The 27,276-nt window shown below is 42.7% G+C and overlaps 1 protein-coding gene across 1 annotated transcript in view; it reads right to left on the bottom strand.

Moving 5' to 3' along the window:
• The window catches only part of LOC120526315 (chloride intracellular channel protein 5-like), a 175,064-nt gene extending 154,174 nt beyond the window's left edge, over window positions 1-20,890 (bottom strand). The window contains exon 1 of the mRNA XM_039749449.1: window positions 20,210-20,890. Within this exon, the coding sequence (XP_039605383.1) occupies window positions 20,210-20,860 (651 nt within the window). The 5' untranslated portion in view covers window positions 20,861-20,890. The remainder of the gene's footprint in view (window positions 1-20,209) is intronic.
• Window positions 20,891-27,276: the final 6,386 nt, after the last annotated feature.

The following is a 27,276-nucleotide window of genomic DNA, read 5'->3' on the forward strand; positions in this document are numbered from 1 at the left end:
ACTATTCATGGTGGCTCTAAAATCCGTACTAACCCCTACTCTCTCTTCTGTTCTTTTAACCGGTTTTCGGTACTGCAACCTGCACCACCACCACCTGATCAAAGCACCATGATGTCCCTACATTGATGAATTAAAGGATAGAAATCCACGAGAACATCATCATCAAGTCCTTCCATGAGAACCCTGAATGCAATCTGGACTAATCATTTATTTTAGGCAGAATGCCTTGAGGGGGCTGGGTGGTCTCGTGGCCTCGACGCCCTCCCATCTGGATTTTTTTTTTGTTTTTTTCTGTCCTCCCTGGCCATCAGACCTTACTTTTATTCTACATTAATTGGTGTTCTCTTATTTTAATTCTTACTTTGTCCTTTTTCTCTTTCTTCATCATATAAAGCAATTTGAGCTACATTGTTTGTATGATAAATGTTATTGTTGTTTCTTCCCAATGAAGAGGCGTATCCGCGAGATTTAAAAAATTTGTCGTTTGGTGAAAGTGAAATCTCGCAAGAGAAAATTTCAAGCCCCCGCGAGACAAGACTTTATGCAAAGAGATTTGGAAAAGTCCCGCTCACATCTAAAACATTTACAACCACGCACACGGTTCAATCATTTCTCCTTTGTGTGAATGCTATTGTCAGACACAGTTCGTGTAGAGAGGAAGAAACGATATTCACTCACGGGCAGTTATACGTTGCGTTGTCACGATGTAATTCCAATCAAGGAATCAAAATTCAATGCGATCTTGACGAAAAGGTAAAAGCTAAAGAGACTGAATATATGGACATAGGTGATATGGCAGAAGTATGTAAATATTGTTTGTGATGTGAAGTTGCTGGCGCGTAGCACAGGCAGGGGGGCTGGCGAGCAAAGCAAGCAGGGGGTGAAGCCCCCTAGTAATAGTAATAATAATAATTCTAGTTTGTTACATTTACTTAGTGCTTTTCTCACAACTCAAGGCGCTTTCATAGTGAGTGGGGAGCCACCTCAAAAACCACTAATGTGCAGCATCCACCTGGATGATGTGACGGCAGCCATTTTTGCAGCAGTACGCTCACCACACATGAGCTGTTAGGTGGTGAAGTGCTGAGAGATAGCTAGTGTCAAATACATGTGCATGGGAGGCAGCTAAAGTGCCTGAAAGAGAGTAATCCCATGACAGACCAGAGGGTGGCGCAGTGCACTGACTCATTTTCTCAATTTCCGGCAGGCCACTCACGGGATATTCCGCCTGGCCCTGATGATGTCACTTCTGGTTCTGGCCCTTTAGATGACGTCCAAGCCTATGGAAAAAAAAAAACCCTTCCTGTTCCGGCCCCTTTGATATCATATCCAGTTTGGGCCTTTAAAACCACCATCTTATAACCAGTTAATCGGTTGTGTGTTGGACTCTGACTTGTGCATGTCAGTGCGATAAATTTCCAAAACTCATTTGCAGCCAAGGATAATATACGGTTGGCTGCCCCAAACCTTTTTATGACTTCTTGTGACATTAGCCAATTAGAGATTGAGGATGATTTGGGGTCCTTGTCTTAAAATCATTGAAATTTACTTTTCCACCTCACCAAGGTGCACTCAATGTCCCAGAACGACAAAGCGAAAACAGGATTTTAAAAAATTCTGCAAATCTCTCTATTATATAAAAAAAAATCCTGAGACGAGACTTTTTCAAGAAATTTTTTCGTCCCGCTCTCCTCTCCACAATATTGAACCATGCCCGCAGTCATCTCACCTCTCATTCGTGTGAATGCTTTTGTCAGACACAGTTCCTGCTCTCTCAGCTCTTATAAATTTTAACGTTTTCCTCACTTTAAGTTCCCAATGAAAGAAGACTTATTATGTCCAAATCTTATTGAAGAATTTCATCACAAAGGGTTGCAATCCTAGCACCGAGAAACGATGAAGTCAGACGAATTAACGCGAAAATTGTTGATTGGTTACAATGCAAACCGGTTAAATGCATATTAATAGACTTTGTTGAAATAGTTGGTGGTGACGGTGCAGAAGATGAAAACATCAGCTTACAATATCCTGAAGAATATCTACAACCGTTAACACAGTGCGGTCTTCCACCAGCCGAATTACTGTAGAAAGAAGGATGTATCATAATGTTATTGCGTAATTTAGGTCTGAGAGCAATAGGACAAGATCAGTTGTATTCAAAATTGGTCGAACAATTCTGACATGTAAAATTGTAACAATCGACAAGAAGGTAATGTAGTACATCTTCAGGGGATAACATTAGACGCCAAAGGAGATCTTGATATGCCATCTGTATATATAATTCACTAAGGGCACGCACGACAGTGAGTGCAAGTAAGACAAAGCCCCGCCCGTCAACTCTAACCCTCCTAACGCATCATGGGATACGCACGACAGAGCCCCGCCCGCCAACTCTAACTCTCCTCCCGCGCCCAACCTCAAGACCGGTCCCGCCTACACGCAGCCGACATGGCATTTCTCGCCAAGCATCTGCAGTACGCTTAAATCGCTCAGTCCAATCCAACAGCAGCTGTATGAAAACTTTTCGGGGAATACCTCAGGCAGGATTTACGACAATTCAATGCCCTGACATGTCACACCAATGTTGCAGCGATTTTCGTTGGAGAAGATGGCGAACCGCCTGCCGAAAGGGACATTTGCATCTGTCCCATAGGCAACTCATGTAAACAGATTTCCACGCTCAATATGAATTGCGATCCTATGGTTTACCCACTTTTCTTCCCTTACGGAGACATTGGCTGGCACAAAGATTTACAACATGTTCCCGATAAAAGAACCGCCAAGGCTTACTCAATACCAATTTTACGCGTACAGATTAGCGATGAGGAATACATTTAGTATTTTGCACTCCAGTGGCAAACTATTCCAACAGTCCGTCGTAGACGCGTATGTTAAAACAGAGGGCTCGCGACTCAACTATCTCAGATTAGATCAACAAGATTTGCGTGTGGAACAATACAAAGGACCGTCAGAAGCACTGCAAGCAAACGAAAATAACAACGAATGTGTAGGCAGAATGATCATATTACCGTCCACATTTACATGAAGTCCAAGATACGTGCAACAAAACTAACAGGATGCCATGGCCATAGTATGTAAATTCGGACAGCCTCATTTATTTATCACTTTCACATGTAATCCTGCTTGGCCGGAAATTCTACATGCACTGTCGGATACCCAAAGACCGGAGCACAGACCTGATATCCGGCATGCGGTTTACTCTTCACAATAATTCTAACAACCCGTCTTCAGCCACGGTCAGTTGTACGTGGCTTTTTCTAGGGTTAGATCTTTCGACTCATTATCTGTCGTCACCACCAAAACACCTATTTATGCATGCGTCTTTCAAGAAGTATTTATTTCTTCTTGATTTCTGAATTCCTTTCTCACCGTTTTCCATTTTCCTATTCTTACACCGCTGTATGCTACGGCGGGCTTGGGCTAGTTTGTATTAAAACATTAACAGTTTCCGGTTAGAATAGCTTTTGCTATGACAATTAACAAATCTCAGAGCCAAACATTCAAAAAAGTCATTTTATTTAATAGAGAGAAAAAAATTAAATTCATTCACGGGCAGCTATATGTTGCGTTGTCACGATGAAAGTCCAAACACAGAATCAAAATTCAATGGGATGTTGACAAAAATTGAATTCAAAAAATTGTTTTCACTGAAGTTTTACAGTAAAAGTGTACGTTTAAAAAGTATTTGCCAAACAGAATGAAATCGTATAACGCAATGAATACCTCTAATGCAACATGAAACATAATTTACTTTCAATTTATTACGTTTCACTATTTTTACTGCTGTAATGTAAAATAGTTAGTTCTATTATGCATATGTAACAATCCCCATGAAAATAACAATCTGTTTAAATTGTACATCCACTTCCCCATCCGTGAGTAGCAGAACTGCAGAGGCTAGTGTGTAGCACCTGCCCGGGGGTTGGCGAGCGAAGCGAGTAGCCCCCCTAGTTTATTAAAAATAAAAACTAAAATATGCCACGGACACGAGTACTCAGAGCCTTCGCTATGACACTTGAAATCCGGCTCAGGTGCATTCCATTCTATCGATCTGTTGAGATGTTTGGAGGCCACCTATGGTCAATTCCAATAAGTAAGTGTGATTAGGAGAAGGACACACCTGTCTACAGAAGGTCCCACAGTTGAGCAGAAAGCAAGCCGTGACGTCAAAGGGGCTGTCTGCAGAGCTTAGAAGACAGGATTGTGCTTCTGCAGGCACTGAAGGGTCCCAGGAGCACCGCGAGCTCCACTGTTCTTAAATGGAGGTTTGGAACAGTTTGGGTCTTCCTAGAGTTAGACACCCAGGCCAAACTGTGCAGTCAGGGATAAAGAGTCATGGTAGGACAGGTGACCATGACCCAGACGGCTGAGCTCCAGAGAACCTGTGTGGAGACGGAAGCAATCCATCGCTACAACACGCCACTAATCTTGGGTTTTGTGGCAGAGATGGAAGCCTCTCGTCAGTAAAAGGCACATGAAAGCCCACTTGAAGTTTACAAAAGGCGCTTAATGGACTCTCAGACTGTGAAAAACAAGATAACCTCGTCTGATAAAACCGAGATTTGCGTCACGTCTGGATACAGACACCACTTTTTACCTGTACAATACTATTCCAGCGGAGAAGCATGGTGGTGGCAGCGTCAGGTTATGGGGCTGGGAGACTCAACAGCATGGAGGTTAAGCTGAATGGAGCAAAATATAGAAAGTTTTCCACTTTTCCTCAACTTGTTCACTCAGCACTGGCTCCCCACAAGGCTGCGTGCTAAGTCCACTGCTGTTTGCCCTCTAAACACATGACTGCAGGTCCAGCCCACCATAATAACATCATCATCAAATATGCCGAAGACACTACAGTGGATGGACTCATCTCAGAGGTGGAAAAGTCTGCCTACAGAGAGGAGATCCTGAAATTGTCACCATGCATCCCATCATCTTTGACTTCAGGAAAAACTGCGCTGACCTTGAATTCCCCCAAGCCATACACACATGAATGGTGATTGTGTGAAGAGGGTCCCAGCCTTCAAATTCTTGGGTACCGTCATCTCTGCTGACCTGTCTTGGTCTGCAAATACCAAAGCGGTCATTAAAAAGGCACAGCGGTGACTTTACTTCCTGAGACTGCGTACAAGGAACAATCCGGCTCCTCCATACAGAGTGGGCTGGCAAACTGCATCACAGTGGGGTCCAGAAGCTGCACTGCAGATAGGAGGGGGGATTCAGCATGTCATCAATGCAGCACAGAAGACTGTCAGCCGCTCTCTGCTCTCCCTACAAGACTTCAATACTTCAACGCTGCCTTGGCAAGGCAAAAAACATTTGGAAGGACCCCCACCCCACATCCTGCGTTTCACCTTTGGCCCTCTGGTAGGCGCTGCAAGTCCATCAAAAACAAAATCAAAAACTCGGGGAGGGTTTCTATCCTGGAGCCACAAGCACAGTGAATCTCAGCATGCACTGAGCAGCTCTCTCTGTGTCTCTGTGTCTCGGACCCCCATCTCTCTCTTTCTTTTTCTCTCTCCTTCACTCCCCACCTACTCACCTTTTCTTGGTGCAAAAATCTCCTTCACTCCCCACCTACTCACCTTTTCTTGGATGTGCAAAAATCTTCTATGAAATAATCCCAAGTCCAGAGCTGTCTTATGTACAATTCCTACATTATTAGATAGATAGATAGATAGATAGATAGATAGATAGATAGATAGATAGATAGATAGATAGATAGATAGATAGATAGATAGATAGATAGATACTTTATTAATCCCAGGGGGAAATTCACATACTCCAGTGGCAGCATACTGATAAAAAATAATATTAACAGTGATAACAATGCAGGTATAACAGACTGTAACTTTGTATAATGTTAACGTTTACCCCCCCAGGTGGAATTGAAGAGTCTCCTCAGTCTGTCAGTGGAGCAGGACGGTGACAGCAGTCTGTCGCTGAAGCTGCTCCTCTGTCTGGAGATGATCCTGTTCAGTGGATGCAGTGGATTCTCCATGATTGACAGGAGTCTGCTCAGCCCGTCGCTCTGCCACGGATGTCAAACTGTCCAGCTCCGTGTCTACAATAGAGCCTGCCTTCCTCACCAGTTTGTCCAGGCGTGAGGCGTCCCTCTTCTTTATTCTGCCTCCCCAGCACACCACCGCGTAGAAAGAGGGCGCTCGCCACAACCGTCTGGTAGAACATCTGCAGCATCTTATTGCAGATGTTGAAGGACGCCAACCTTCTAATGAAGTATAGTCATCTCTATCCTCTCTTGCACAGAGCATCAGTGTTGGCAGTCCAGTCCAGTTTATCATCCAGCTGCACTCCCAGGTATTTATAGGTCTGCACCCTCTTCACAGTCACCTCTGATGATCACGGGGTTCATGAGGCGCCTGGTCCTCCTAAAATCCACCACCAGCTCCTTGGTCTTGCTGGTGTTCAGTTGTAGGTGGTTTGAGTTGCACCATTTAACAAAGTCCTTGATTAGGTTCCTATACTCCTCCTGCCCACTCCTGATGCAGTCCATGATAGCAGTTTCATTAGTGAACTTTTGCACATGGCAGGACTCTGAGTTGTATTACAAGTCTGATGTATGGTGGCTGAACAGGACCAGAGAAAGTCCAGTCCCCTGCGGTGCTCCTGTGTTGCTGACCACAATGTCAGACTTGCAGTTCCCGAGACGCACATACTGAGGTCTGTCTGTAAGATAGTCCACGATCCGTGCCACCAGGTATGAATCTACTCCCATCTCTGTCAGCTTCTCCCTGAGGAGCAGAGGTTGGATGGTGTTGAAGGCACTAGAGAAGTCCAGAAACATAATTCTTACAGCACCACTGCCTCTGTCCAAGTGGGAGATTATGCTTTGTGTAATATTCCTATCACTGATAATTCATTATGCAAAAATCACAGCCTAGTGCAATATTGTTCTATGTGTCCTCTGTGCAATATCTTAGATTGTTAGTATTCTCTGAGTAATATTCACATCATTAGTAATTCAATTGCTGTACCTGCATGATCAGTAATATTCTTGTTTTGTAATATCACATTTGCTGCCTGGCAATTAGCCCCTCTTAATTAGTATTCTTTATATTTGATAAGGCGCCACATGAGAGGTTGGACATCACACTTAAAGAAGTGGCAGTTCAGGGTGTGGTGTGTAGATGGGGCAGAACTGGTGAGCACTGAGCACTGGGAAAATTCCAAAGAACTGGAAAATAGCAAATATTATGCCTTTATATGAAAAAGGGCGATTAGGAAGATTCAAGCAACTATAGGCCAGTAAGCTTCACGTACCGAAGTTATTATTAAGGAAAAGATTGAGCAAGACGTGGCAAGAACAAGAGATTTACAGTCAGCATGGGTTCAAATGAGGAGGTCGTGTTTACCCAGCATGCTGGAATTCTACGAGGAAGCAACAAAAGGATCTGATCAAAGTGGAGCTTATGATGTTATTTATCTTGACTTTCAGAAGGCATTTCATAAGGTGCCACATGAGAGGATGGGCTACAAACTAAAAGAAGTGGCAGTTCAGGGTGTGGTGTGTATGTTGGTGCAGAATTGGCTCAGACACAGGAAGCAGAGGGGACGATGAGGGTGTGAGGAACCTGATCAGAAATGGCTGATATTAAAAGTGGCGTCCAGCAGGGGTCAGTGCAGAGCCGCTGATATTATTAATATATATAAATGACTAGCTGTCCCCTGGGGCTCCGCCCGCGTAGTAATGAAACAGGACAAAGTTTAAAAATCGGTGAACAAACAGGTATCGTTAACTAAGTGGAGGCAAGGTATGAGACGTAGACCGATCCAAACGGAGGCTGGCGCGTGAGTGAGGAGGGTCCGGCCCGGCTCCCTACTCCTGACACCACGCTTCCCCCTCTCTTCAGCCTGCAGCCTCTGTCTCGGATTAGTGTGAATAAATCACTCCTGTAACCAAACTATGATTCTTAGCGCAATGAGAGAAGTTGCAAAATCAACCGGAATGTTCAAGCAAATTCTAGAAAAAAACCCAAGCTAAATCCGTTAAGTAGTTCTCTTGTGAAAAGCGGACAGACATACAGACAGACAGGCGTTGGATTTTATATATACAAAGATTTGGATAGCAATATAAATAACAAGTTGGTTAAGTTTGCAGATGATACCAAGTTAGGTGGATTGGCAGATAATCAAGAATCTGTTAAATCAGCAGACAGGTTTGGGCAGATTTGTGGCAGATGACATTTAATGTCAGTAAATATAAAGTATTACATGTAGGAAGTAAAAATGTGAGGTATGAATACACAATGGGTGGTCTGAAACCGGAAAATACATCTTATGAGAAGGATTTAGTAGTCGTAGTGGACTTGATGCTATCTGCTGCCAGATGTTTGTAGGATACCTCATCACAACAGCCCAAATAATCAAATCTCTCTGAAGACAAGCGGAAATATCTGAAATTAATCTCTTTGTCCATCTCACGCAGTTGGTGGATTAGCACTGAAAACTCCCCCTTACTGTAGCTCACTGTGTTTAGTGGTCTATAAACAGTGTTCAGAAGCCATTAAGAAGGCTAACAGAATGTCAGGTTATATAGCGCCTTGATGTGTGGAGTACAAGTCACAGGAGGTTCTGCTCAGTCTTTATAACTCACTGGTGAGGCCTCATCTGGAGTACTGGGTGCAGGTTGGTCTCCAGGCTACAAAAAGGACATAACAGCACAAGAAAAGGTCCAGAGAAGAGCGACTAGGCTGAATAGAGGACTACAGGGGATTGCAAGCTCAGTGAATTGGCAGATAATTAAGAATCTGTTCAATGATCACAGAGGGACTTGGACAGCAGACAGGCTCGGGCAGATTTGTGGCAGATGAAATTTAATTTCAGTAAATGTAAAGAAAGCTAAAAATGTTAGATTTGAATACTACTGTAGCTCACTGTGTTTAGTGGTCTATAAACAGTGTTCAGAAGCCATTAAGAAGGCTAACAGAATGTCAGGTTATATAGCGCCTTGATGTGTGGAGTACAAGTCACAGGAGGTTCTGCTCAGTCTTTATAACTCACTGGTGAGGCCTCATCTGGAGTACTGGGTGCAGGTTGGTCTCCAGGCTACAAAAAGGACATAACAGCACAAGAAAAGGTCCAGAGAAGAGCGACTGGGCTGATTCAGGGCTACAGGAGTAGAGTTATGAGGAAAGAGTAAAAGAGATGAGCCTTTACAGTTTAAGAGGAGACCTGACTGAAGTGTTTAAAATGATGAAGGGAATCAGTCCAGTGGATCGAGATGGTGACTTTAAAATGAGTTCATCAAAATGGATTTAGGAGCTGTAGTGGACTCGACATAACTAAATGCCAGTCAGTGTTCAGAAGCCATTAAGAAGGCTAACAGAATGTCAGGTTATATAGCGCCTTGATGTGTGCAGTACAAGTCACAGGAGGTTCTGCTCAGTCTTTATAACACACTGGTGAGGCCTCATCTGGAGTACTGGGTGCAGTTTTGGTCTCCAGGCTACAAAAACGACATAACAGCACAAGAAAAGGTCCAGAGAAGAGCAACTGGGCTGATTAGAGGACTACAGGGGATGAATTATGAGGAAAGATTAAAAGAGCTGAGCCTTTACAGAATTTTTAGAGGAGGCCTGACTGAAGTGTTTAAAATGATGACGTGAATGAGTCCAGTGGATCGAGACGGTGACTTTAAAATGAGTTAATCAAGAACACGGGGACACAGTTGGAAACTTGTTAAGGGTAAATTACACACAAATGTTAGGAAGTACACAGAGAGCCACAGACACTTGGAATAAGAGAGCAAGCAGCACAGTAGACAGTAAGACTTTAGGAGAAGAATTAAGTGGATAGGACTGGCGAGCTTTGTTGGGGTGAATTGTCTGTTCTCGTCCATTAGAACATTAGAGCACTCTGGACGAGAACAGGCCATTCAGCCCAACAAAGCTCGCCAGTCCTATCCACTTGTTTCCTCCAAGAAAACATCAAGTCGAGTTTTGAGAGTCCCTAACGTCTTACTGTCTACCACACTACTTGGTCGCTTATTCCAAGTGTCTATCGTTCTTTGTGTAAAGAAAAACTTCCTAATGTTTGTGCGAAATTTACCCTTAACAAGTTTCCAACTGTGTCCCCGTGTTCTTGATGAGCTCATTTTAAAATACCAGTCTCGATCCATTGGACTAATTCCCTTCCAGATTGTTCTAATGTTCTAATATTCTTTGATTTTTTATATGTAACAATATACTGTTACTTGTTTAAATGTTCCATTGTTCTTTTTTTTTCCATTGCACCTGTAAGGAGTTTTTGCTCTGTAATTTTGTTGTACATGGCATAATTACAATAAAAGCTTCTAATTCTAAAAAAAATATCATTAATGAAAACCTGTTCCAAAGCTCTCAGGTCCTCAGACCTCTGTGTATACATATATATATATATATATATATTAAATAATATCTTGGAAGGAGATGAGACATGATTTTCTCAGAGAGACACTTACAGTTGTGCTTGAAAGTTTGTGAACCCTTTAGAATTTCTGCATAAATATGACCTAAAACATCATCAGATTTTCACTCAAGTCCTAAAAGTAGATAAAGAGAAACCAGTTAAAGAAATGAGACAAGAATATTATACTTGGTCATTTATTTATTAAGGAAAATGATCGAATATTACATATTTGTGAGTGGCAAAAGTATGTGAACCTTTGCTTTCAGTGTCTGCTGTGACCCCCCAATAACTGCAACTAAACATTTCCAGTAACTTCTGATCATCCTGCACACCGGCTTGGAGGAATTTGAGCCCATTCCTCCGTACAGAAGAGCTTCAACTCTGGGATGTTGGTTGGTTTCCTCACATGAACTGCTCACTTCAGGTCCTTCCACAACATTTCGATTGGATTAAGGTCAGGACTTTGACTTGGCCATTCCAGAACATCTATATATATAATTCACTAAGTCAAGACAACCATGGAAAGCACACTGGAAGGAGAGTGGATTCACTAAGCCGCCGACAAGTGAGACACCTATGGCGCAAGCAGGAAGGAGCCACGCCCACCAACTCCAAGACCATTGGATACGACGACAACTTGCAGGGCCACGCCCACCAACTTGGACGCGACGACACAGAAAAAATGGTGTCATTTATGTTCTTCTGTCGTAGAGGTCACATGCAGTGCAGGTCAGGTTAATGTCATGTGCATGTCATGCACCTCCGAGCTACGTTGACTGTTCATAGAGGCATGTTTCTCACGGAGGTGAATCGCCATATGCAGCGTGTGAAACGGTTTGCGAGGGGTATCCTATGGGATCCTTAAAACAATCCTTTACAACTGAGGTTAAAGCACAATGAAGTAAGCAGTCTTTAAAAACTGAGTTTTCGGTTACGACGCACGACCATGTGCACCATAGCAAACTGTTTTACACTCTACATACAGCTATTCGCATCCGCAACAAACATGCGTCTTCTTAGATGCTCCTGCAGGAACACGGAAGACATTTTCCTGCCCACCAACAGTCCTTTTTCACCGGCCGGTGTTTACCCTCACACTGCCTGCCCAAGCAAAAACTCACCGACCATCCAGTTAGTCCCTTTCGTCTGTGCTAAGAGTCCACATGCACGTCTGAGCCACGCGGCGTTTGTTATGCCGCGGGTTCACTATTGTGTTGTATTTTGCTCTCTCCAGAGTTCCATCTTTTCATTCACTTACTGTTGTATTCTCACACCAACCCGTTTTAGACATCCGTGTCTTTCCAGAAGTGTTTAGCATTCAATAAATAATTATGCATGACATTGAGCGTGTGTCTACCCGGCGTGAGTAAGACGTTGAACTCCATTCGGGCTGCAAACCGTGGAATTCCCACTAAGTGTGACTCATACGCTCCCACTCATTACGTCCCTACCCTTTGTGCACAAACCCCATCCTTGCTACTACCGTGGTCAGGTGTCTTGGTTGGAATAGATATAGAAAAGCAGCCAAAACCGAGGGGTATCCCATGGGGTCCTTAAAACATTCCTTTACAACTGAGGTTAAAACACAATGAAGTAAACAGTCTTTAAAAACTGAGTTTTCGGTTATGACGCACGACCGCGTGCAGCATAGCAAACTGTTTTACACGCCACATACAGCAATTCGCATCCGCGACAAACATGCGTCTTCTTAGATGCTCCTGCACTTTGTTCACACCCCCCTCGCTACTACTGTGGTCGGGTGTCTTGGTGGATTATATATTGAAAGGCAGCCAAAACCACACAGAGCAATGAAAAGTCTAGAGTTCCATCTTTTCATTCACTTTCTGTTGTATCCTCAAACCCTCCCTTTTTAGACAACTGCGTCTTTCCAGAAGTGTTCAACCATCAATAAATAATTATACAGAGTTTGTTATGCCGCGGGTTCACTATTGTGTTGTATTTTGCTCTCTCCAGAGTTCCATCTTTTCATTCTCTTACTTTTGTATTCTCACACCAACCCGTTTTAGACAACCGCGTCTTTCCACAAGTGTTTAGCATTCAATAAATAATTATGCATGACATTGAGCGTGTGTCTACCCGGCGTGGGTAAGCCGTTGAACCCCATTCGGGCTGCAAACCGTGGAATTCCCACTAAGTGCGACTCATACGCTCCCACTGGTTGCGGCCGAACCCTTTGTACTACCGTGGTCGGGTGTCTTGGTGGATTATATATAGAAAAGCAACCAAAACCGCACAGAGAGAGCATTGAAAAGTCTACGTCAGTCACAGGTACATCTGGACTGTGTGAAGACGACGACTCAAGTGACGAGTTGGAGGTGGGCACATGAGCGGGCAGCGCATACCGAACGAGAAATCAGCAGACTAGCATGACGGAGGGAGCTGAATGGACGTCCTTCTCCTCTCCTCCCATTCCACACTCCACGCCGTGCTCCCCCATCCGTCTGTCTGGCAGAAGAAGGTGCGAAGACGGTCTGCCAGTTTTCAGTCACGGACGATTGTGCGTTGGTTCATTCCGTGCATTGTTACGATGTTGCTTTTCTTGCTGATTTATTACATTACTGATTTTTCAAATGTTAATTTTCTCCCTCTGCTTAAAAATCATTAAAAAAACAGCCTGATTATGCGGCATATGGTACGCAGCGGGTTGGCTAGTTAACTTTATTCTTCTTTAACCATTCTTTGCTAATTAATATTCGATTATTTTCCTTAATAAATAAATGACCAAGAATAATATTTTTGTCTCAGTTGTTTAACTGCTTTCTCTTTATCTACTTTTAGGACTTGAGTGAAAATCTGATGATGTTTTAGGTCGTATTTATTCAGTGTGAACTTGGCCCGGACACAGACAGGAGGACATGTTGTTTCAACCACCACACGTTTTATTTACAATATTTACAGTTGTTCCAATGGTCACACAGACCCAATCAGTGCACACCTTCACCCCAATACACAGTCCTGGCCACAAATGCCTCTCTTCGGGCCACCTCCACACCTCCTCTGTGCTTTGTCCTGCCTCCTCCCGACTCCAGCCTCGAATGAAAGGAGACGGCCCCTTTTATCCTGTCCCTGGATGAGCACCAGGTGTTCCCGGCATTCCTCCCTTGGCCATGCCACAGCGTGGCGGAAGTGCCGGCTGTCCTCCCGGCAGCTCCCCGGGTGTCTTCCAAAGTCTTCCCCCCAGCACTTCCTGGTGTGGCAGAAGTGCTGGGGCAACAGGTCCCCAAGGCACTGGGGCGCCTCCTGGCGGTAACCATGGACCCCTACAGGGTGGGGCTTCCATGTCCTGAACCCATGGCCCCCAAAGCAACCAGGAAGGCAGCCCCCACGTGGTTCCAGATAGGCGCATGCCCACTTCCGGTCTTCCAAGGCATCCTGGCCGGGTCATCGCCCCTGGCATCCACGACAGCAGAAATATAGAAAATTCTAAAGGGTTCACAAACTTTCAAGCACAACTGTACATGTCCTGCGAGACGAGGCGCGATACACATACAGAGCAGGTTAGAGATAATAGAAGTAAGAAAATTTGAACGTCTCAAAAAAAGGATAGGAAAGACTGCATTAGTTCAAACAAATGGAAATTATTACTCTGTGAAATAAAGGAACAGTGAAAAGAGATCGAATACATTGTTCGGATTTAAACTTTAAGTTGTAGACTTGTAGATCGTCTAATTCGTGTTGCCAGCGAGAATGAAAAGATTCCAAAAACGCTGTTGCGGTATGAAGTCCCGTGAGATGGACACTTTCAACCTGAGATTCTTTCAAGTCACGTTCTACTTACAACTATTTTCAAGCAAGACCACCGTCATCTAACCTCAGTCGTGTGAATGCTTTTGTCTCTCACACTTCCTGTGCTCTCAGCTCTTATACATTTTATCAGGACAGTAACTTTATGCGTTCTAGATGACAAGTCAATGACAAAACGAAAAAGAAAGAGCATGGACAAACATTCGAGAAAGTCGTTTCATTTATTACAGAGAAAGAAACGATATTCACTCACAGGCAGTTATATGTTGCGTTGTCAGGATGTCAGTCCAAACACGGAATCAAAATTCAATGCGATCTTGAAGAAAAGTTCATTCCAAATATTGTTTTTACTAAAGTTTTAAAGTAAAATTGAAAATAATGCATATGTAACAATTCCCATGAAAATAACAATCCCTTTAAATTGTATATCCGGTTAACCAAACCCGGGGGCTGGCAAGCAATCCCCAATCGCCATCCCCCGTTTTTGTTTTCCAAAATTTTTTTTTCTTCGAATTGTTGCAATTTCATTAGTTTCACTTTTATTTCAGAACTTCTGTAAAAACAATATTTGGAATCTTTCGTGTTCCACCGTGCTGAATCTTTTTAATGAGGTCCGTGAGACGTGTTTAATGACTTTGTACCCTAATTCAGGGCAGGTTTCTCTGTTTGGAATGTCAGCACAGACAAAATGATCTTCGTCATCATCAGCAGTTAATCATTTTTTCTGCAAAGTAACCAATAAATGCGTGTGAGGTAAACTTCGTTTTTGAAATTCTCTGACTTAAACTTCAGAGCCTGACAATATTTCCATACTTCTGACATATCACCTGGGTCCATATATTCGATCTCAATTCGCCTTTCCGTTATTTCTCCAAGTAGTAATTTCTCTTTGTTTGCGCAAATGCGATCTTTACTATAATTCTTTTGATACTTTCGACTTTTTCTGCTTTTATATTCTGTATCTTGCTCTGCATGTGTATCGTGCCTGGCCCCCCTTGTTTTTTAACCTTTGTATGATGTTTTACTTTGTTTGTCTTTTCTTTCTGACCTCGCTTTGTCCTGCTTTTTTTCAATGACACCTGGTCCATGGTGATTATTTTCCCTTTTTTCGACTAATAATTTTGTTTGCGCTACTGCGATCTTTACTTTCTTTTTTTTTGATACTTTCTGATTTTCCTGCTTTCATATTCTTTAACTTTCTCTGCGTGTGTATCGCTCCAACTTCTTTTTGAGCCTTTCGAATTCCACTGCTTTCATAATCTCTAACCTGCTCTGCATGTATATAGCGCCAACATTTGTGAACGTCTTTATGAAGTTCTACTTTGTCTTTTACTCTCTGTCTTTTAATTCTGAGCCCAATTGGACGTGCTTTTATTTTTAATTCCACTTGTTCCAGGCTAATAATTACTTTCCTTATTTTGTGAATTTGCACCTAGATTATTTTTTCTTTTTTGCTCTTTTTTCTCTCCAACGCTTTTGAATCTCTTTTCTCCGCGCTGCTCTTTCTTCTTCGCTTAGTCGTTGACATTTCATTTATAACGTATTGTCCTTATGCGCTTTATATGCGCAGAGAGCCCTGGATCTGTGTGTGCTCAAAGGCAAAACACGACTGAGTGTGTTGCTGCCCGTGCTCTTAATTATTTGTAAATAGGCCGTGTCTTGCAAGAATCTCATGTTCTACGTCATCGCGAGACGGTCCTGAGTCAATCTCTTGGCACAAAGTCTCATGTTTAAGGTCCCCGCGAGACGCTCTGTGGCCAATCTCTCTAGCCTCGTGGGTCTTTTAAGTGTCTTCCGTGATCTTCACGTGAAGATCACATCTTGTCTCCCTAGTCTTTCTCTCCCAGGATTTTCTTTTATAATTAATATATATTATATATATTATATATATATACTGCGGTGGGCTGGTGCCCTGCCCAGGGTTTGTCTCCTGCCTTGCGGCTTGTGTTGGCTGGGATTGGCTCCAATAGACGCCCGTGAGCCTATACTTAGGATATAGCGGGTTGGATAATGGATGGATGGATGGAGATGTGTTTGTATATATGTATATATATATATATATATATATATAGTCACGCATGCGCGAGTAGGAGGCAGGACGGACCTTAAACCGCTCGAAAGACATTCGCGGCAGGGAGTGGCGGGTACTAACCTTTCTCCTTTGTCTTCCAGGAAAAGAGATGCCCCGCCATCATAGCCTTCCCAGTACGTCCACTTCCGCCCTTCCTCCGCCATCTTTCCTGACGTCAGCAGTCCCATCCTCCCTCACGGTTCCTTCCCAGCATTCCTCCACTTCCGGCTCCTCCCCTATAAAATGGCCGCCGACGCCTCTGAAGGGCGTCGCGCATATGAACTGTTTTGTTTATATTTTGACCTGCTTTCTTTTGAGTTATTGTGGATTGTCTACAATATATGGGGCCAGAAAACCCCAAACCTTTTTGCTGTTTCATTCTACATCTTTTACAATATATATATACTGTATATATATATATATATATATATATATATATATATATTTATATATATAGTGAAAGATATGGGGCACTATCGCTCCCTTGAACCCTTGTCCAAGACGTCAGACACCAGGTAAAAGTCCAATAATCTTCTTTATTTGGACAAATACAGTGCACAAGCACCCTCCTCTCCACAATACTCATTAAATTCACATAAATACACAATAATAAAAACTCCACCACTCCCAGACGCGTTGCCACCCTTCCACCCAACTCAGCTCGTCATCTGGAGTTCCCAGAGTCCTTTTATATTCCCTGACCCGGAAGTGTTCCCAATCCCTAGTCCATGTGATTCCTTATCACTTCCGGGTCAGATAAAAAGTCTTCTTCTTCACCCCGGAAGCACGTCACTTCCGCTGTCGCTTTGCCTATGACGCACTTCCGGGTTATAGGGCACATGTGACTCTCTGGGCCTCCCTGCAGCGTCCTCTGTTGACCACTGGCGTATCCAGCAGGTTTGTAGGGGAAAATTCCCTGCTGGTATCCAGGGCACCTCCATGCTGCAGGGAGAGCTCCATCTGGCGGCCTGGGGGTATTGGCCACTATATATATATATATATATATATATATATATATATATATATATATATAAATCAAACAAGTAAAAACTGAAAGATTGAGAGTGCTTATGTGCTATGAATCCCTTCAGTAAGATCCGGACTAACCAATGAACTTCAGATGTCACATGATTAGTTGATTAGGGTCCACCTGTGTGCCAAAGTGTCACATTAACTATCACCTGATGTCTGTTCTGAATGGCCCCTTAACTCAGCACCTCCACTAATCAAGCAACATGAAAACCAAGCATGTCATGTACAAAGTTGAGAAGAAGCACAGATCAGGGTTGGCTGATAAAAAAAATATCCCACAGAGCACCAATTGATCTGTTATAACAAAACAAGAAAACATATGGCATCACTGCAAACCTGCCAAGAGAAAAGGCCAACCACTTAAAACTCACAGAACGGGCCAGGAGAGCATCAGAGATGCAACAAAGACACCAAGGATAACACTGAAGGAGCTGCAAAGATCCACAGGGGAGATGAGAGTAATCTGTCCATAGGACGACACCACAGAGTGGGGCTTTATGGGAATGGTGAGCAGAATAAAATGCCATTGCTTAATAAAAAAATTAAAAAACACATTTGGAGTTTGCCCAGAAGCATGTGATGGACTCCCCAAACACTTGGAAGAAGGTTCCCTGGTCAGATGAGACTAAAATTGAACTTTTTGGTCATCATGGGAGACCCCATGTGTGGCGCAAACCCAACACTTTCCACCTTCCCGAGAACACCATAGTGGTGGCAGTGCCATGCTGTGGGGACAGGAAAACTGGTCAGGATTGAAAGAAAGATGGATGTCACTAAATACTGGGCAATTCTTGAGGAAAACCTGTCTGGGTCTGCCAGAGATTTGAGACTGGGATGAAGGTTCACCTTCCAGCAGGACAATGAATGACCCTCAACACACTGCTAAAGTGACACTGGAGTGGCTTAAAGGGACACATTGAAATGTCTTGGTATGTCCTCGTCAAAGCCCAGACCTCAATCTAATGGAGAATCTGAGGCAGGACTTGAAGATGGCTGGACAACAACACAACCCTTCTGACTTTAAGGAGTTGGAGTAGCTTGGCCTTTGAGGAATGGGAGACAATCCCAGTGGTGAGATGTGCAAAGCTAATAGAGACATTCAACAAGAGAACTGCAGCTGCTAAAGGGGCTCTACGAAGTACTGAGCTGTGTGAATACCTATGCATACTCAGGATTTGTTTTATTTCTTTTTCTTAATTATTGTTTGTGTCAAAATTAAAAATATTTTGCACCTTCAAAGTGGTAGACAAATTGTGTAAATTAAATGGCGCTGATCCCCCCAAAGTCATTTTTTAATCCCATGTTGTAATGTGACAAAAGCACAAACACTGAGGTCGATGAAGACTTTAACAGTTGTTAATTTCAAAAAAGGGTCATGCAAAAAGACAATTTCCCCTCCGGGATTAAAAAAGTATATATACATATATATCTTTATATTGTGGCAGATGGCCAAAGCCCATGCCCAGCCGGGACGCCCCTTCTATATATGGTTCGGGGGAACAGACATGGGCTGCACAATACCTCCCCGGGGTTGCAGGACGGCAGCCCCCTTGGATTGCAGTGGTTGCAACAGACTCTCACAGGGCTTCATGGGAGCTGGAAGTTGGTTGCAGCCCTGACGGGATCTGAGGGTGCCACCAGGGAGTTCTGCAACAACTGCTGAGCCCTCCTGGGTGGGTTTTCTGCCACACGCGGAAGTGCTGCTGGAAGTAGGTCAACGAGCACCTGGAGTACTTGGGGGGTCTTATAAAAGGAGCCATTAGTTGTAACTCCGGGAACCAGAGTTGGGAGGAGGGAGACAAGGCTGCCAGAGAGGACTGGAGGAAAGAAGAAGAATTTATTTTGTGTTGTGCCGTTTGAACTGGGCGGCACAGTGGCGCAGTGGGTAGTGCTGCTGCCTTGCAGTTTGGAGACCTGGGTTTCGCTTCCATGCAGGTTAGGTGCATTGGCGATCCTAAATTGTCCCTGGTGTGTGCTTGGTGTGTGTGTGTGTGTGTGTGTGTGTGTGCATGCCCTGCGGTGGGCTAGCACCCTGCCTGGGGTTTGTTTCCTGCCTTGCGCTCTGTGTTGGCTGGGATTGGCTCCAGCAGACCCCCGTGACCCTGTAGTTAGGATATTGTGGGATGGATAATGGCTGACTGGCTGGCCGTTTTAACTTGTGGGACTGTGTTGTGCCTGCAGGACAAGACATGGCCCCCAGACAAAGAAAATAAAAGTTTATTTTTATAAGTGTGCCTCCAATATAAAGGTATATATATATATATATATATATATACACACACACACACACACACACATACATATATATATATATATATACATATATATATATATATATATATATATATATATATATAACATATCAATTACAAATTGACATCACTTGAGTTTAAAAGTAGTTGTATTTACCTAATAATATTGCTTGTAATATGTTGTCATATTTTTTTTTAGCGTAAGCTGTCCCACAAATTTTACAATGCACTTATTTTATTTGCATATTTATTTTATTTCATCCGAAATATCCCTCCATGCCTACAAACGCCAGTAAACGAAAGGCTTTGCGTGGTGACGTTTTTTTTTATTTTACCAAAGTCCACAATCGTGCCGCGCGCACACCGTAGCTACACCACACCACAATCAACAACGGCAAACTTTGATTTTGATTTGATTTCATTCTGATTGTTGAAGATGACTTCTCCGGGTGTGCTAACGCGCTTTCAGAAAGAGATGTCTAAAAAGCCCCGTGGCAGGACCCCAGATCTCTTGGGCTCTTCGGTGGCGCCCCCACGCGTACCCAAAGTCCACATCAGCCCCGCCCCTCCCACGGGCCTAAGGTGACACACATCGCGCTTTCCTGCGAGCCTTAACTCTGCTTAGCAAAACATTAATTGTAGGAACAGAATAACAACGGCTTACCTTGACGAAGAGGGTGATGTCCATTCCGTCACGGTCCACCACGTCCCCGTCCACGTTGTCACCGTTAATGGTTGCCAAGCCTTCTTTGGGTGTTGCGACCCCGTAGGTCCTGCTTTTAGGTAGTTTGAACGCCATAAGCATTTCCGAAGTCGCGTTATCCTCACCCATCTCAGTTGGACTGGTCACCTCGTCGTCCCCTAGGTACGTGTAACTGGATCGTTCGTCTTTGTCCATGAAAGAGGGGCTTGATACTTCATCTGATTCCATAAAAGTTGGACTGGACACTTCATCGGATTCCATGAACCTGGGACTGGACACTTCATCTGATTCCGTGGGACTGGACACTTCATTTGTCGCTATGTACGCTGTACTTAACACTTCATCTGCAACCGCGTCATCCAGCGCCACCTTGTCTGCCAGTTCTTTAGAACTAAAGAGCGCATCATCGTCCTTCTCAGCCTGGTCCCCGGCACACCTGCTTCTGGACTTTTCTTCCACAATCGTGTCTTCTGGAATCGCAGAATTAGCCCAGGCGTCCCCGTCTCCGTTCATCTGAGGGCTGTGCCGTGTATCAATGTACTCGTGGTCGCTAACCTGGCGCTCGTCGCCCGTGACCCCAGGCTTGTTTTCTGGGCAGTGACTGCTGTCCATGCTGCTGCTGCTGTTGCTGCTGCTTACTAATCTCGCACTTCAAGATCTCGCTGTCCCGACTGCACTTTGTGGCTACGAGGCAGGCTTTTGAGGTACGCATGTGCTGTACTTGGCAATCATTTACCAGACAGCCGAGCAACGCTGCTCCTCGGGCATGCGCAGACGGATACGGAGCCGCACGCCGACTGGCAGGTGTGCACTTCACCGACCCGTTTGTGTTGCTTTTATTTATTTATTTATTTGTTTATCATTTTCAGGAATTAACTTTTAGTTTTTCTCACATTTTATTACGTTGGTTTTATTCGCCAAATGTGTCCTCACAGATACTGTTGTGCAAGTCGAAAAACACAAGTTTTCTTTACAGTTGCCAAACTGTATATAATTCATGTTGTGGCTGTCGCCTTACCAGTACCGCCCCTGGCTAAACTGAAGCCCTAAGCGGAACCTTTTTCTTGGGGCCCCAACACCCTTCCAACCTTTCCCCCCTGAATCCACTGCATTAGTATTGCATATAACAGCTTTAATCTGAACAACAAATGTATATATAAATATTAAATAAACAAAGAAGCACATATCACAAACTTAACTATAACTTATTGATGTGTTTCCTTTATAAATGAAGGCTGTGAGGAATGTAACGCAGGGACTGGCATCCCCGACAGATCTAAACCGGAATTCTTACCCGGCCGGGAGGCCAGTATGACTGAAGGAACGGGGGAAGACAATTTATTCAGGTTATTGTCTCCCCCAACAGGCTAGCTGGCAGCGCCCCTGGATTACGGTACCTCTACAGATACCAACAGGGTATGTTGGTCACTACAGTTTTTTGGATCAGCCCTGTTAGGTTTAGTGGATGCCACCATGGGGCGCTGAGGAGATTAGTGTGCCAACCCACCAGAAGTACTCCTGAGTCACAGTCTCGGGACCCAGGAAGTACGTCTGGGTTTTCTATAAAAGGAGCAGCCAGCTTCAGTGCAGGGGGCCAGAGAAAGGTGGAGGTGGACGAAACTCACCTGGAGGAGTGGAGGAGAGAAGGGAGAGGCGGAAGGATAGCCATGTGTTTAGTTTGTTTTCTTTGAGACCTGTGTGTTAGGTGTTCACAGGATTAAACCTTTAATTTACTATACACTGGAATTTGTATCTGTGCCATTGTATCAGGAGTTTGGGGTGCTGCAACGCAGCTTGGTAAGTAATAATAACAAGTACTAATAAGTACAAGTACTAATAATAATAATAATAATAATAATAATAATAATAATAATAATAATAATAATAATAAGGGCAGCATGGTGGTGCAGTGGTAGCGCTGCTGCCTCGCAGTAAGGAGTCCTAGGCTCACTTCCTGGGTTCTCCCTGTGTGGCCTTTGCATGTTCTCCCCGTGTCTGTGTGGATTTCCTCCGGGTACTCCAGTTTCCTTCCACAGTCCAAAGACATGGAGGTTGGATGCATTGGCGATCCTAAGTTGACCCTAGTGTGTGCTGGGTGTGTGTGCCCTGCAGTGGGTTTGTTCCTGCCTTGTGCTGGCTGGGATTGGCTCCAGCAGACCCCTGTGTTAGGATTATTCTTTGTTACTCGGTACAGACATGTAATATAACACCACCAAAAAATAACAATTTTAGTATTACTACTACTACTACTACTACTAATAATAATAATGATAATAATGATGGTCTAGGGTATCGATGTGCTGTTATTCTTTGTTACTCGGTACAGACATGTAATATAACAACAAAAAATAACAATTTTAGTACTACTACTACTGTTACTGCTACTACTACTGCTACTACTAGTACTACTACTACTACTACTAATAATAATAATAATAATAATAATAATAATAATAATGGTCTAGGGTATCGATGTGCTGTTATTTGTTACTCAGTACCGACATGTAATATAACAACAACAAAAAATAACAATTATAGTACTACTATTACTACTACTACTACAGTACTACTACTACTACTACTACTACTAATAATAATAATAATAATAATAATAATAATAATAATAATGATGGTCTAGGGTATTGATGTGCTGTTATTCTTTGTTAGTCTGTACAGACATGTAATATAACAACAACAAAAAATAACAATTACAGTATAGTACTACTACTACTACTACTACTACAGTACTACTACTACTACTACTACTAATAATAATAATAATGATGATGGTCTAGGGTATTGATGTGCTGTTATTCTTTGTTACTCTGTACAGACATGTAATATAACAACAACAAAAAACTAACAATTTTACTACTACTACTACTACTACTACTACTAATAATAATAATAATAATAATAACGACTAAGTCATTGTAGTCATGCTCTACAATCACCTGCTCAGCGACTTTATGCTCACAGAGGAGCAGAAGGGTTGGCATCAAGCAAGCCGAGAATGGAAGGGTCAGCTCCTCATCAACAAGGTGGTGATCAGAGATGCCAAGAAGGTACATTGAACTTCATGCCAAAACCTGGGTGTTCCAACAACTAACAAGTGGTACGAGCAAATACCAGAGTGGTCATTGACAATGAAGATTGTGCCATCATATGGGACAAGACCATCCCCATAGACCATATCATCACCACCAATAGTCCAGACATTGTATTCCATGACAGGAAGAGTAAGTCGTCTTCATGGATGTGGCAGTCCCAGAGGACAACAACATGCTGAGCAAGGGGCCAGAGAAGATCATCAAGTATAAAGACCTAGAGAGTGAAGTCAGATGCATGTAGGACACGAGGAGAAGAGTGGCTCCAATAGTTCTAAGTGCACTGGGAGTCATCAAGAAGACCAGGTTCCTAGAGCAGTGGGACATACAGCCCCATAGAAAGAGATCCAGCAGATAACACTCCTCAGCACACCCACATTCTTCAACGAGTCCTTAGCTGAATAATAAGCTGAATTCACAGCCTGAGAGGTCTGGTTGAGCTCTGGAGAATACACCGGCGTACTGTAGAGTGTTGAGAAAAGGGTGGTGATGATAATAATCATAACAACAACAACATCAAAAACAACAACAACAATAATAATAATAATAATAATAATAATAATAATAATGATAATCTCTTACTTGACATTTCATAAACAGAGTGGAAGGCAGCCATGCACAGAATTCACTCGAGCTCCATATGTGCAAAGCATACAATTATTCAACTTAAAATCTTCTATCGAGCACATCTGTCCCATTTAAAATTGTCCAGAATGTTTCTAGGACAAGAGCCAACCTGCGAACATTGCAATCGAGCTCCAGCCTCACTGGGCCACATGTTCTGAGCCTGCACCAAATTAACATTATTTAGGACCAAAATTTTTAAATGCCTGTCAGACAGCCTTGGGGGTCCCAATCCCTCCTAATCCTCTAACAGCTGTGTTTGGTGGGCTCACAGAGGGGCTTAAACTGTTAAAAGACAATCAAACTGTAATGGCTTTTACTTCACTATTAGCACATATAATTATCTTGCTCAACTCGAAGAATCCTAACTCACCTCTGATAAGTCAGTGGGTAACTGAAGTTATATATTATCTAAAATTGGAAAAAATCTAATTTCCACTTAGAGGATCTGTGCAGAAAACTTGGCAGGATCTGATAAATAACATTTTAGAATAAGCTTTTAAATTGAGGCGAAAGACTCCTTTCTCTCTTTACTACTCTTAACAGTTTTGCTCAGAGTGCTGGCCTTCCTCTCTTTCTCATGAGTGGGGGTTGATTTCATTTTAGTTTTGTTAAGTTTCACTTGATTGTATGGAGTGTCATAAACTTTAAATAAATGTAATTAAAAAATAATAAATATTACTGCTACTACTAATAATATTATAAAATAAAAACAACTTAATACTAGTGAGTAAGTAAGCGAAATGTATTTATATGGCACCTTTCAAAGACATAAAGTCACAAAGTGCTTCACATAATGTCACGCATGCGCATCAGAGGGTCTCCCAGAATTTCTTCCAGGTATGTGATTCCACCGTCAGCTGAAAGGCTGCTAACTATAATGACTTCATTTCCCTTTTGTGGATGTCCAAGAAGGAGAACAGGCATCCCAGCAGGGAAGAATAGTTTACTACCCAGTGAGGCCAGAGTGGAAGGACAGATGGATTGGCTGGCCAGACAAAGAAAAAACTTTGTGCCCAGCTGGAATAATATGATTGTTGGACCAGGAAGAGCTGGAAGTTGGGAGCAGTTCCATTCCCAATACGGCAGGTGGTAGTGGTCCTCTCGTGGCAGCCCAGTTGGGACACCCACAGAGGTGCTTGGGAGTTGGAGTCCAGATGTGAAATCCTGTTGGGGTCCCTGGATGCCAGTAGAAAGCACTGTCGGGGGAGTCCGCCCTACTTTCCATACAACCCGCAAGTGGTTCCAAGTGGACATGCTGTGGCACTGGAAGCATTCCTGGGTCCAGTTTGAAAAGGAGCCAGCTACTTCACTTCCAAAATGTTTGTTTTTATGTTGGCTAAAATTCCACAATTGTTTATTTATCATTGGTAATGTTTTCATGTACCTGGTTACACTACATAAAAACCAAAAAGCTGGACTAATACCAATAAATACAATTTATTTTGTAAGATTAAATAGTATTATTTTTTTATTCTTTTCTTACCCAGTTTAAAAAGATGTCTGTGTGTCTCTCCAAATGCTATGGTTCTGTCATTTGAACAGATGGCACATCACAAAATATTTTATTACTACAAATGTTTGTGATGCGGCGTCTGTTGAAATGACAGAGACACAGCTTAGCAGAGACATAGTGTAGCTGAAATGACAAATGCAATGAATGTTATTACTACATGCATTATAAAATACAGTACACTCCAACAGATGGTGCACTGCAGACATTAGAATTAGAATTAGAATTAGAACAATCTAGACGAGAACAGGCCATTCAGCCCAACAAAGCTCACCAGTCCTATCCACTTGTTTCCTCCAAGAAAACATCAAGTCGAGTTTTGAAAGTCCCTAACGTCTTACTGTCTACCACACTACTTGGTAACTTATTCCAAGTGTCTATAGTTCTTTGCGTAAAGAAAAACTTCCTAATGTTTGTGCGAAATTTACCCTTAACAAGTTTCCAACTGTGTCCCCGTGTTCTTGATGAACTCATTTTAAAATACCAGTCTCGATCCACTGGACTAATTCCCTTCATAATTTTAAACACTTCAATCATGTCACCTCTTAATCTTCTTTTGCTTAAACTGTAAAGGCTCAGCTCTTTTAATCTTTCCTCATAATTCAACCCCTGCAGACCTGGAATCAGCCTAGTCGCTCTTCTCTGGACCTTAGGACTGAGGGCTATGCTGATTATTTAAATTTCAACCCATCTTAGATAGATAGATAGATAGATAGATAGATAGATAGATAGATAGATAGATAGATAGATAGATAGATAGATAGATAGATAGATAGATAGATAGATAGATAGATAGATAGATAGATAGATAGATAGATAGGCAATATATAATAGATAGATAGATATGAAAGGCATGATAGATAGATAGATAGATAGATAGATAGATAGATAGATAGATAGATATTTTTTATTTTTAAAAGCAAACTTTATTAAATAAACACAGGAATAAATACAAAAAAAACACAGTAAAAACTCAAAATCTTAAGTCTTACAAAAACACGTACACACTTTCCTAATGATGAATATTCATTTTAAACCATTACATATTCATATTGTTCTTGGAGTATATATTTATCTAATCCCCCATTGTTTCCACCCTCCAATCCCACTTATTCTCAATTTATCCACCCAATTTATAAAGGAATGAAACACCAAAGTCAAAGCACAAATTGCAAATTATCTTCATCACATACACAAAGCACATTATTCACGCACCACATTTCCTTAAACTTTGCTAAATTATTTGTGGACTTATAAAAATTAAAATCCACTAATATCCTACTTTCACATACTTTTCTAAAAAATACAACAACATTTTCATTTCCACTCCCAGTAATCTTGTTTTTACGGGTCTTCCATATTGACAGTTTTGCTTGCCCGATAATAAAATTAATTAAGTTCATATTTTCTCTGGTGTGTTTTGTAATTCTAACCCCAAACACAAACACCGTGCCATTATACGGGACCCCCAGCCCTTCTACTATTCTTTCAATTTCACTAAAAAAGGTCTGGAGCCTCTCACAATACATAAATGCATGAAAGACACTTTCCCTCAGACCACAAAAGGGCAGCAATCTGAGACCCCCGGACATATAATCGATAAGAAGGAGTTCACCGCTAGTATCCCATGTACCAACCTCCACTGCAGGTCTCCCACCCTACTGGCCAATGGCGGCTTGTACAACGACCTCCATGCGGGGTTCAGTCCTTGAGGGGCTCCAAGCTTGTCTCTCCATGGTGTGTCGTGTCTTGTGTCCTCAGCTGCTCCAGGTTGTTCACCTTCA

Source organism: Polypterus senegalus, chromosome 3 (assembly GCF_016835505.1).
Source record: "Polypterus senegalus isolate Bchr_013 chromosome 3, ASM1683550v1, whole genome shotgun sequence".
Lineage (NCBI taxonomy): Eukaryota > Metazoa > Chordata > Cladistia > Polypteriformes > Polypteridae > Polypterus > Polypterus senegalus.